General features: G+C 48.3%; 1 protein-coding gene across 1 annotated transcript in view; it reads right to left on the bottom strand.

Moving 5' to 3' along the window:
• The window catches only part of LOC119434710 (protein transport protein Sec24A-like), a 122,286-nt gene that overhangs the window by 54,734 nt on the left and 54,511 nt on the right, over positions 1-13,041 (bottom strand). Inside the window, exons 11-12 of the mRNA XM_037701821.2 lie at positions 2,332-2,433; positions 2,145-2,246 (exon numbers count right to left, since the gene is read on the bottom strand). Of these exons, the coding sequence (XP_037557749.2) occupies positions 2,145-2,246; positions 2,332-2,433 (204 nt within the window). The remainder of the gene's footprint in view (positions 1-2,144; positions 2,247-2,331; positions 2,434-13,041) is intronic.

Here is a 13,041-nt window from a genome sequence, read left to right as displayed (position 1 = left end):
ATATTGGGAGACCCTCTACACTTAGGGTCAAACGGTGAAAGTAAGGTCAGAAGCGCTAACTTGAAAGGAATAATTTTAAGTGGTCACACATTGCCGCTTTACACATTAACACACATTGACACATTGACACGTTAACACTGCCGGCTGTGGCTCAGAAGTGGTGCACAGAAGTGGTGAGATAGGTGCAAGAGGGCTATGAAAAAGCTTAACAAGAACTGGAAATACCCTATTTTTATGCATATAACCCGCCTCTGCATATAACCCTTTACCCCAATAACACCCCTGAGAGAAAAAAAGAAAATCTGTGCGTGTACAGTAAAACCTCGTTAATTCGGATTTTACAGGACTGAAAAAAATGTCCGAATTAACCGAATGTCAAATTATCGAGGGTATCACGAAAACAATGCTTACTACGACAACATGCTTTTATTTACTGAATGAATCAGCAAATCCTGTTTCTATTTTGCCCAAAAGCAGTGCGAAAGCTGCAATTCTTGTCATCTCGTGACTGATTAGTGATCGCAGCGGCGAAGGCCTTGCGCCTTTATTGACAGCGCGGCCGCAGAACACGCCTTCATCTGAGACATGTGTTTCACTACCGCATGCACATCCCGGTTATTTTTTTGCCAGTGTCGCCAGGTCGCCGCCCACTGCGATGTAGACGGTGCTCTACATCCTCAACAACTCTGCACCGAGTAAAACCGAAACTACTGTTTGCCGCAACCGCTGCGGACGAAACCGCGGTCACTGTCGACGCTATGCTAGATGGCAACCTTGCTGTTCTGATGACACGCAGCCGATGCACGCACCGAGTCCAAACAAAACTACCATTTGTTGCAACTGCGCGGTCGCTATCGACATGATCACAGATGGCGACTATGCAGTCATGAAGGCACACGGCCAACGCGGTACTATGCGCAGTGGTAAACGCAAGAATAAAGGCTTTAAAGGCACAAATAGGCACGAAGCGTTTAGCGTTGCGGTCATTCACATACGATTTCTACTGATGGCTACGATGATATGAACTCGTGGCTTTGTTTCAGCGGACGCGCTGTTTCTGCTCTCTTGCGTCGCTCCGTGCTCGCCGAGCTCCGAGAGTTAACCGATGTGCGATCAAGCACGTTCGAATTAACGACAGTTTCATTGCATTAAATAATGCATACACCTGCCGGGACCAAAGGACATGTCCGAATTATCCGATTTTCTAAATTAACGAGGGTCAAATTAACGATGTTTTACTGTAGTAACAGCATATAATAACGCTCAAATCTGCAAAAACAGTCTCTTTTCACAGGTGCATGACTTGTCCACATCGCATCTTCGGCCAGCGGCATTGTTCATTACCTTTTTGTCGACGCTGATAACTTTCAGCTTTTTCTACGCTGTAAAGGACAGCCATCAAGCGCAGCTCATTGTAATTAGAGTTCTGGTTGGCTGGCACCATGTGCCTTATTCACTGACTACCAATACAGCCAAAACACAGAATTAAAATTTAATTATTAAATTCTGGGATTTTACGTGCCGAAACCACAATTTGATTATGAGGCACACCATGTGAGGGACTCCAGATTAATTTTGACAACCTGGAGTTCTTTAATGAGCATCCAATGCATGATGGTACACAGGCGTTTTTGCATTTCACACCCATCGAAATACAGTCGCCTAGCCACTACACCAACTTGGTGGGTCAATACGCAAATGACTACATGAAAAGAGGAGGAGAATTGGTGACCATGAAAGAGGGAAGCAAGTTTCAACACGCCGAGATGGGGAGAGGCTGGGGTTCCCTAGAAGACAAAGAAACTTTGAATGGGGAAGGACTATGGCTTACAATGTGGCTTCATGGCAGCAGCACACTGCCTTAAAGCCACACCGCAAGGCAAATTATTAATCCACATCCCTACTTTACTGTTATGTTTTTTTTTAATTTTTGATGTGGGCTATACATGCAAAAATATGGTACCTATTTGCTGAAAAAACACTTGTGCTAGGTGTGAAGGCCTTTTTGCCTCAAACACTACTTCGCTGCAATTTGGGTTGCAATCCTATAAGGTCACACAAGTCTGCCAAGCTTTTATAGCGTTGCTTTTTTTTTTTTTTTTTTTGTGGCTTGAGTATTGCAAAGACAAGGTGTAATCACCAACCTTTCCAGCCCTCTGGTTTGGGTCTTCTCTAGGCTTGAGGCTACCAGGACCAGCATTAGGAAGGCAGGTCTGAAACACGGATACCCTCCCACCAATTGGACTCTGCATGAAAGAGCAGAACCAGATGCCATGAATGCATAATTGCCAAATTATTTAAGGTGAAATTAACTATGGTGCACAACCTTACCACTAGCTTATAAGCAGCCTGTACAGCGGCACCCAAGGCACTTGTTGGTTCCCCATTTTGTGCATGGATAGATGGCAGATTGGTCAAGAGATCTTGTACAAGCTGCACCAAAAGAGAAGAAACATGAGAACAGAGCAATAGGAAGTTCACAACAGCATCAAGATTGATCACTTGAGTCATGTGAAGTGCATTCAAGTGTACTTCGAGTGAGTAGCGTTACAGCACAAAGTATCGCTATGGACCCTTTTTGCTAAGTAATTTGCTCTAGAGGAACGAGATGGCGCGCCGCAAATTGCCTCAAGCGAAAGAGCACAAATGCAAAACCATTACCACTTCTACCCTGCTATTGTGCAATCAGCTGCCAGAAATGCAACTGTGTGATCGTTAACGACTGTGCTCCATTCATGCTGCAAAATGTGGACCAGCAGAGGGAAGACATGTGCAGTAGTTGGCTGCAATAGTGACTGGCATGAATTACTCTTGAATCAATGCACCAAAGCATGGGTGACGGACTACACCGACAGGACACGAATGTTTGAAGCTGAACGTTTCGCGACAGTCCACAGAATAAGCAAGTAACTAGCGATAATACATCTTTGCTACAAGCTATTACAAAGTAGAGAACATCCCCGTTCCAAGCCTTGTGCGCAGCAAGAACAAATTTTCTGCAACTGAGCACACCAGCAACCAATTAGCATAAAAACAATCAGATAGTGACCGCACTGAGGAATGTTACCGAATCGGAAACATGGCAAGCAAGCCGCTGCTTCAAAGTGATTGGCAAATAAAAAGTAAAGAGAAAAAGACATTGATGCTGATTTAATTCAGAAGTGGAAAGTTTGGACAGCTTCAAATACATTTCTAGCCCCACTTCTAGTACAAGCACCGTATATGCTGCTCGCACTGTTTGGACAAGGTGTAATGAACTCCGAAAGCGCTTACTTGTCCTCTGAAGCTGTGGCGAAAGCTTCGTACCATCCACCCCATCCCCGTCTAAGCTATCCGCCGAAACAAATGTTTGCTGATCCGCACTGGCATCATGCATATCCAGTGTAAACACGTAGGCAACAGAGGCAGCTGAGGCAAGCAATGAACGCATCACCACAGGATCAAACATGGTGGTACCCACAGGATGGCCGTGAAAAGGGTCTATAGCACAAACTGGAAACAGAACCTTTGTATCCTTTAACCCACTGAGAAGACCTATAAAATTTAATGAAATTCTGCAATTTTACGTGCCAAAACCATGATCTGATTATGAGGCATGCCATAGTGGCAGACTCCAAATTAATTTTGGCCACCTGGGTTTCTTTAACATGCAACCAATGCATGCTACAGGGGCGTTTTTGGATTTCGTGCAGATCAAAATGTGGCTACCATAGCCGGGATCAAACCCGGCCAGCAGTGCAATGCCATAGCCGCTGGGCTACCACAGTAGGTCAATGTGAAGCCCTGTAATCTTGGTGTGATCCCACTATGAAAGCCCTATGTGAAGAACTGTTCGTGCTGTGTACACTAAATACTGTTCACGAAACACAAGATGAAAACTAGTCTAACAAAATACCATAAGTTCGCACAACAATTTTAGAGGTGACAGATTCAATAACTTCTGTGTAAGTTATGACCTTGCTTAATTCATCTGCTAACTCGTCTGTAGGTCACTTTTCTAGGGTTTCAATAAAGAGCAATGGCTTTTTGCATAAATGGTGCAACAATACTTAAAGCTCCACAACAGAGCAGTTTTAAACCAGCCCACATCATACAGTCAAACCTCATGAATACGTACCTGCTTAATGTGTAATTGCGGTTTAAATGTAGTCACGAAGGTTCCCCCACCCAGCCCCCATTGAACCCCATGTACAGAAGAACCTCGCTGATATGTTCCCGCTTAATACGATTACCCGGCTCCTACATTCACAATCACGAAAAATAAACATAACCCCATAGAGGAATGTGTTAATACGTTCCCGGAAAATACGATTATTCGGCAGCAACGTTCAGCATTGCGGCAAACTGCGGTCGTATGCTACGTTCTGCAGCGAAAAATTATCATTTCGGTGTGCAAAAAGGTCGCTCTCATGTGCTTGTGAAGCGCGAAGTGGCAGACGGCCGCCGCGCGGCTTCTCTGCAGTGCTCAATTCCCTCCCCTCTCCGCGACTTCTCTATTTTGCTCGTTCGCCCGAAGTTACGAAGCGTGGCAGCAGCGGCGAGCGAATTGACCTTTGTGCTACCTCGTGCAACGTGAACTTCTAAGCGACGAAAACAGGCGCGCGGCGTTACGACTTGCCGAGATCGTAGCAGAGGTGGTGGCGGACGAGGTGCCTGAAGACGGCGGCGAGAACGAAGGCTTGCGCCCACCGGCTACCTTTGCCGAAGCCCTTGCTGGCCTGTGAGCTTTACGAAGCTTCTTTCGCACGAAAGACAACGAAAATGCGGACAAGGGTCTGCAATGTGTGCAATCCAAGGGTGTGACGCACCAGTAGAAAATACAGCCAAATCTCGATAATTCGAACTCGAAGGGACCCAAAATTTGTTCGAATTAAAAGAAGGACTTATTTTTGATGTATTTGTGCACCATAGCGCTACGTACGAACGGTGCGAGTCATGAAATATCGCGGCGCGAGCACATAGCGAGCGAGGGCCACGAAACTGCCCACGCCAGCCTAACGCTTGCATCCCGATAGCGCCTCTTCGTCTTTACAACCACAATCTCTCTCTCTCGCATCCCGATAATGGCAGTGAACGAAACTTCAGGGAGGGGGCGGCGCCGGCACGGCGACGCGTGCGCGCGGAGTGAGGGAGGAGGGCGGCAGGGAAACGCATTTGGCCTCGGCAACCCCGTCGCTTCGGTGGCTCCCCTCGCCCTACCTCTCAACTCTCTCGTAGCTCGCTCACCTTCGACTGTCTCCGTGCACGCCCGCCGGCCCGGCGCCAGCTTAGCCCGCTTCCCGAAGTTTCGTTTTCTGCCGTTGAAGTGAGCGTTGGCCGGCGTGGGCAGTTTCGTTGGCCGGACTGGGCCTCCACGTTGCTTCCCTCTGCGCCGCAGCCGCAGCATTGGCTGAGACGTCGGCACGTACACACATGTTCCGGCGCGACGCAGAAACCGCGATCTTACCATTTCAGAGAGGAAATTTTCGCTGCAATATTTTTTTCTTTTTTATTTCTCCGCGCGGCATTGAGGGGTCTCTCCTAAGCTTTTGCTTTAAGGCGGTGTCGGAGCAATGCCAGTCGGAGGCGCCACGTGATTTGGCGCGCTGCTGAGAGCATTGTCGGTGCGCGGTTATGTTCGAATTAACCGTCGCAAATGCTTTCGTATTCGAATTACCGAGCGTTCTCGCCCATTGGAATACACATAACTTTGATGGGAGCACAGCGTCAGTTCGAATTAACGAGATTCGACTGTAACTATTTTTTGCAAGAAATAAATGCTTTCTGCCCTTGCACCTCAATATGGGCTTGTCAAGCTTCAATTTTTACTGGATTCGGATCGTACGTTTTCCCGGTTTCTGAAAACGTATGAACGAGGTTCTATTGCATTGGCTGACCGCTTAAGTCGTAGTCTCTCGTTTGCCACCAAACGGTTAGTACTACTACAGTCGCCGACCGATAAATCGGACACCGATCATCCGGACATGCTCGGTAATTCGGACAGCTTCGCAGCACCGCCAATGCCCCGCAGACTTAATGTGTAAAGACGACCGATATTTCGGACAGCCACCAGCTCTACATTCAACTATCCAGACTCCGTCCGTGACTGTAGCGTACGCGGATTCTGCCACCATTATCTCCTCTGGCAACCTCGATGAGACATTAGGTCGGGCCTCAGAGATACGGGACATCAAGTACGGCCTCAGAGATTACATGTAAAATGGTAAGCCCTGAGGCCTTGTCTAGGTCGCAGCACTATGCCTCAGATTAAATTACAAATGCTGATCTTGAAGGCTTTGCCTGAATTGTGAGGTCGCATCAACATCGCGATCATCACATCCTATTCCGACATCTCAGCGCATGGTCCACTCTCGCCATTCTGTTTAATTGGCGTTCCAGACAGTGCTCTGCTGGCTCTAAGAAGTCTTTCTCGCGAAGTTATCGACAGGCCACGTCAAATGGCACCAACGGTCCCCTCGCAGTCCGACTCCGAATGAGTCTTGAGTCGCAGTCCGAATGGCCCCGACTCCGCAACTGAAGGCCTGAAGTGTCACAACGAGCTCAAATGCGGACATCATTGATGACCTGCTAGGCTGCAGTGTGCAGATTCCTGCCACCGTTATATTTGAAGACTTTGCTTACATTGACAGCGCAGTGTTGTGTGGCAAACTGAACGATGACGAAATAATTGAGCAAGTTCTCTTACCGTCAAACAGCAACTAACTCGTATGATGATGTGCCATGTGGATCTGACTCAAGCCTTTGCAGTCCTTGCATCAACGTAGAGCGACAACAGAAAACCGGCAGAAATATAGACATACAGTCGCCGACCGTTTATTCGGACGCTGAAAATTCGGACATTCTCGTTTATTCAGACACCTTCGCGGCACCGCCACTTGTCCCATTGAAGTAATGTATAACCACGACCGATAGTTCGGACGCTCTACAGTGCGCCGTTCGATTTTTCGGACTCCGGCGGCCTGGTCAGATGCGACGTCGAACGCCACGATACGGTCACTACAAGCTAGGTTTGCTACATTTTGCTAGGTTGCCAGCACTGAAAGGGCGCGCTTGCTATGGGTGGATTGCTGGTGTCTAAATCCACGCAGCACCTACAAGTGTCAGTTGCCGATCTCGAAGGCTATACTTTTGTTGGCTGCACCTATTGGTTGTCGTGTTTCAGATTTAGCCAGTCCAGTATCCACTGACTGTATACCGCGGCCAAACAGCAGGCCAGGCCAAGCCAAGCCAGTGTGCTTGGAAGTCAGTGCTCGGCCTTTGCGTTGTCAGTTGTTACGTGACCTAGGCCTTGTCAACAGCTACCTTTCAAGTCTCGCTCTTTTGCTTAGTGCAGGGGTTCTCAAGTACGTTCATCCCAGGGAACCCTTCTAAGCTCCATAAAGTGCCAAGGAACCCCCCCCCCCGATATAACCGAATGTCGAATTATCGAGGGTATCAAGAAAACGAACAAATGCTTCACTACGTCAACACGATTTTATTTACTCAATGAATCGTCAAATCTTGTTTCTATTTAGCACAAGACCAGTGCGGAAGCTGAAATTCTCTTCATCTCATGACTGATTAGCGCTAGCAGCGGCGAAGGCCTCGCGACATCCTTCGTGGCGCGCGTTTTCATCCGAGGACGCGCTTTGCAACAACGGGCGCACACCCCGATTATTTTTTCGCCACTCAGCTGCTCGCCAACAAATTGTCCGTCCATCGCGATGTAGCCGTGCTTTTTATCTTCGACAGCTTTGCACTGAGTCAAAGCGAAACTACTGCTTGCCGCAACCGCTGCGGACGAAACCGCGGCCGCTATCGACGCGATCATGGACGGCGACCTTGCGGTTCAGAAGGCAGGCGGCTAACGCACGCACCAAGTCAAAACGAAACTACCTTTCGCTGCAAGAAGTGCGGACGAAACTGCGGTCGCTATCGACGCTGCCATGGGAGGAGACTACGCAGTTGTGAAGGCACGCAGCCGATGCGCGCATCGAGTGAAAACGAAACTACTATTTGCCGCAACCGCTGCGGACGAAACTGCGGTGGTTATCGACGCGATCAGAGATAGCGACTACGCACTTACAGAGGCACGCGGTGTTACTCGCGGCGATAAACACAAGAATAAAGGCTTTAAAGGCACAATTAGACACGAAGCGCTTCGGCGTTGCTGTCAGTCACGTGCCGCGTACGATTGCCGCTGAGGACCACGGCGATGTGGACTGCGCCAATTCCTTTCGGTTGGAAGATACGCCGTTCTTGCTCTTCTGCGGCGCGCATTTGCGGTGCTCCGCGTTTTTTTTTTTTTTTTCCTCCAACGTATAGGTCAGTGCGCACGCTATCGGCACCTACCCTATCTACAAATAGGAGAAAGGCGCATGGTGGTAAGCTACGGCCTCCGAGATTCAAGTCCGAAAGCTTAGGCGCGCTGCCCGTTCTGAGAGGCTGGGTGGCTACAAGCTGCTTGCGTATTTATTGCGCAGTTCGCGCGTTGCTGTTACGCATTGTTATGTGCTTTTTGACACTCGGGCATGGGTAATGGAGGTTCTTTGGATCAAGCGCACCTCGTGTTTGCCGTTTTAGACACTTGTCGATAGCGGGACCAGGGAAAATTTACCGTGTTTATTCGAATCTAGGCCGATAGCTTTTTTCAAATAATCACATACGAAACTCTAGGGTCGGCTTATATTCGAGGATTTAAAAAAACGCGCTAGTTTTTAACTGAAACTGATAAATATGGTGCATAGTTAGCGCCATCTAGAAAAGTCAGTATCTCAGCCGCTACTAGCCGCGCCAGTAGCCAGCTGAAGTACAGGAGCGACGTCGCCATTTTGCCCTGCGTCGTATCGGTAGTATCGGTATGGTGCAACATCGGCGCGCGGTGTGGCGTTATCGTAATGGCACCAAATGGGCGATGCCACTATAGTGCCGCTTTCTAAACAAATACTGTATTTACTCGAATTTAACGCGCACTTTCAACACGACCCTAAATCTGCGTCGGCATCTCAAAATGGCCGCCTCGCACGCAGCGTCGAGCCTAGCTACCGTAGCATGCGGAAGCTTCCTCCGTGTGCTGCAGTACACGTGCTTAGGCAATAGTCTACCGTCTGTATTCACGTTCTCAGCGTCTGCTCTATCAGCATGAAGTACGGAGTTCATCATGATGCCGCATTTAAAAGGAAAGTGATCATCTGTGCGGAAACGGACAGAAACCGGGCCGCATCACGGGCGTTCGGAGAATCCGAAACTTGCGAGCGGGACTGGCGCAAACAGGAGGAGAGGATTTTCGCCAGCAAAGCAATGGACCGAAGCAGGACGTAATCTGCGACGATCCACTCCGGCGATACGATCGCCTTGGCCCTATCTTGAACGCAATCTGCGACGGGTAAAGTCCGCCGCGCGCCGTGTTTTCGCCGCGTTGAAGCGAGAGGCATGCTAGCACGAAGGCGCGCTTCGTCTCCAGCGTTCTGACAGTTCGTTTCCGCGGTCAACGAGCGAGATGTGTTCATGTTTGCTTGTGCGCGCGTGACACCGTGCTTGTTAATAGCGGTCTACTAATTTGCTATCGCATTCGATGCATCGCCTTTCGGGCGAAACTGCGACTTTTTTTTATTCATCGCAACTTCAGTGCATCGGGAGGACATCTATTTTTCCAACTGACAGAAAGTTGTATTTCTGTTTGAAAGCATGAGGTGCGCGGTACTGGTAAAGGACTTTTTTTTTTCCTCACGGAAAACGGGTGCGCGTTACAATCGAGGAAGCGTGAGAATCGAGTAAATACGGTAGTTGTGCTAGCCGTAGAGGCATCGTCAAACGTTCAAGCCGGGCGGAACTTCGGCATCGGTCTGTCGTTGGAGGGGGCCACGGGAGATGGTTTTTACGTACGCCGCAACGTGCGCTTCTTCCAAAAATGCAGCACCTCAAATGCGCTGGATGGTACTGAATATAGCGCACTGTTTGAAGATGTCAGCAGTAAGCAAGATAGCGACGAGGCTAGCAGCGATGGTGACATAGAATGAGCTCGGCGTGTTCAAATTTAATAAATGCTGTTTCATTTTGCGAATGCTGTCCTCGCTTTTTTCGTTCGGCCTACATTCGAGGTAAGTTTTTTTTTTTTTTTCTGACTTTGAACTTTTGGGGGGTCGGCTTAGAATCGGAGTCGGCCTAGATTCGAGTAAATACGGTATCAGTGGATCGCGAAACCCCGAGCAGGGGCCTGCAGAACCCACTTTGAGAACCCATGGCTTAGTGTGTTAGGCCTGATTTGCTTGTTCGATCTCGTCCAGTCGTCGCGTAGTGCGAAATGGCTCCGACGCCTCCCGTGCCATCTGTGCCGACGAGATGCGGCAATTACAAGACTGTCTATAGCGATAGCGAGACACTGTCGGAAATAAGGCTGACCTGATCGCGGGTAAGCGTGCATCTGTACAGTCGCGCATTGACAATTTTTTCCGTCCACTGGGACCATAAAGGTACTTTTTTCTGGCGAATCCTTTTTTTCGGACTCTCGATTATTCGGATTTTTTCGCGGTTCCCGTCGAGTCCGAATAAACGGTCGGCGACTGTATTTGGTTGCACGTAAGCAGAAGTGTGTGCAGCAACGAATCGACCACTTCTTCCTTGCACAGGGGCATTAAAACGTAAATAAAATTCTCTTTTTTAGGCACATTCATTTTTTCGGACATTCGATAGTTCGGACTTATTTACGTACCCCGTGAAGTCCAAATTATCGGTCATCGACTGTATTTTCATTCTAGTTCTACACGCACAAGCACCAAATCGGCAAAATTTCCTGTGCGCAGGCATTCGATTATCGAGCTGCAACACTCGGACGACAGTTGCCAACGATAGTGACCTTAACATATGGCCACCATGACGTATTTCCTGCTCATACAGCTATTGCCGAATACGGCGCACAATAGCATCGCCTTCGAGATTGGCTTCCGGTACCGCGAAATAGCAGCCGGTAGGGGGTGTGAATTCGCGAATCCAAAGGCTCTATTCTGGAAATTCCACAACTTTCTTTGAGGCGTGACGTAGACGCGACGCTTACAAAATGGCACTGGTGGCCCCGATTTGCTTTTTTAATGTGACGCAAATTTGACGTTTAGCCTAAGAAACTGTATTTGTAGGTATTGAACCTAGCGTTCTTGATAAGGCAAAACAGTTTTCCTCCCCAGTAAAAATAAAGCAGCTAGCTCAAAGCGTACAAATACTCCATCAAAATTCCGTCGTCTGCTTCATTAGCTAGGATGCGTGTCCTGAGGAAATGGAATGAGTCATCGTATATTGGCGTCCACGTGCTTGTTTTTTACCTTGAGACAACATACACGACCTACCAGTGGTAATGAGCACAAGCTCTAGGTCGCATTATCGCTATCTCGTGAAACGCAAGTGACTGAGTCCAACTTGTCTGGCTGAGAAGCGCCGAATTTCATTGATAGCGTTGTGCGCGCCACAGGTATCAGCTTGCGCGACACAAGCGCCGGCGCTGCCATCTCTTGTTCACTTCGCTGCTTACTCGCACTACGAGAAGAGACTTCAAGAAGCCGCCTTGCGTACATTTCTTTTTATAAATTAAAAGGCCGCCGTTTTCATAGCCTCTGATGACACGAAAAGTCATTAATCATGATTACGATACAAACGCAGCAGTTAAAAGTGCAAAAAGTCGCAGAAAGTTTGCTATGTTCAACCAATATTATTTCAAAGAAACGTGTTTTTATTAAAAATGATGGTCCAAAACACAAATGCCCACACCTCCTGAGAGCTATGCAAATGCTATGAGCACGCATTATGAACAAAAGATTTTCTCGGCCACAAATGACGGGGAAAATGCGGCAATACGCATGCCTCTCTGCCGCCATTGCATATGGCTGCTCATTAGCATAATTCGCACGGCACGTCGGACCACAAATTATGGCGGAAAATCTCTGCGATGGCGGCCCAGCGCAACGTCACACAACGTCAAATTGACGTTTACAAAACAGCTCTTCCTGTGACGCTCCTCACGGCATATTCCTTCAGCCAATCAGCAAGCTGACAAGGCGGCTATCTTGGACCGTCACCACATATTCACGAAATTGCAGATGCATAGCACGGGCGTCTGCACGCTACCGTCCAATATCTTTTTGAAGCGCTAAAGTTGCAATATAGGTTCCAAGGACTAGAAAAAGCTATTAGTTGATAAAATTTGCAGCTGCACGTCACGTTTCTTCATTTTGATGAAAATGCAGAATTGAATTTTGCAAAACTTCCGTTTCCCACACAAATTTTAAAGCACGTGACCTTTCGACAGCCAATCGGATAGCCAACATGGCGGATAATGACAGCCGTGCAGCCGCCATGCGTGTCAAGAATAGAGCCCCAATTCAAGTAGTAACCGTGCAGAAGCACATTTTATTGCTATACCAATCTTATGGTCCCTCCAAGTGCATTTTTGCCATCGCCGTGGTCGTGGTTTTGAGGTTCCGTATAAAGTCCAAACACGGTAACATAGTCCGTCGCCGCGCGCAAGAGAGAAAGGCGGTGCGGAAGCCCGCTTCTCTCGCGTGCGTTTTACTTCGGCGGCGGCCATGCAGGCGCCGCATCTAGAAAGCGATCTGTAACGTGGAAAAAGCGCGCGTCCGCGCGGGCATTGTCTTCAAAGCGATCTGCGATGTGAACAAAGCGCAACTAGTGCCGGTAGCTTCGTGTGCACCTATCGGGTGAAACTGCGTTTGTTTTGTTTTTTTTTCATTCCACCAGTGTGCTTGCGGTCTTGGTGTTGTCGTAGTGTTCCGTTCGAAGATGCCGTCACCGCGGCAACCACGGCGGCAAGTGAAGATAACCAATTTTTTTTGCTGCCTACCCGCAAATAAAGCCAGTCTTGACTTCGTGAGTGTGAGAGCATCATGATGTAGTTCTTCTCCGGCCAGTAAGTAGCCGCTAAACTGGCATTGACGGTTAATTTGTACATTGTTTAGTGCGTACCCTAAACGTCGTTCCCGACCGACCACGTATTAACGAGGTTTGACTGTATTTATAAATGTTATTTAACAGTTTTCTAGGCACAAGTAAACTTTA

This window comes from Dermacentor silvarum, chromosome 1 (assembly GCF_013339745.2).
Source record: "Dermacentor silvarum isolate Dsil-2018 chromosome 1, BIME_Dsil_1.4, whole genome shotgun sequence".
NCBI classification, from domain to species: domain Eukaryota; kingdom Metazoa; phylum Arthropoda; class Arachnida; order Ixodida; family Ixodidae; genus Dermacentor; species Dermacentor silvarum.
This window is presented reverse-complemented; position numbering and strand designations above follow the sequence as displayed.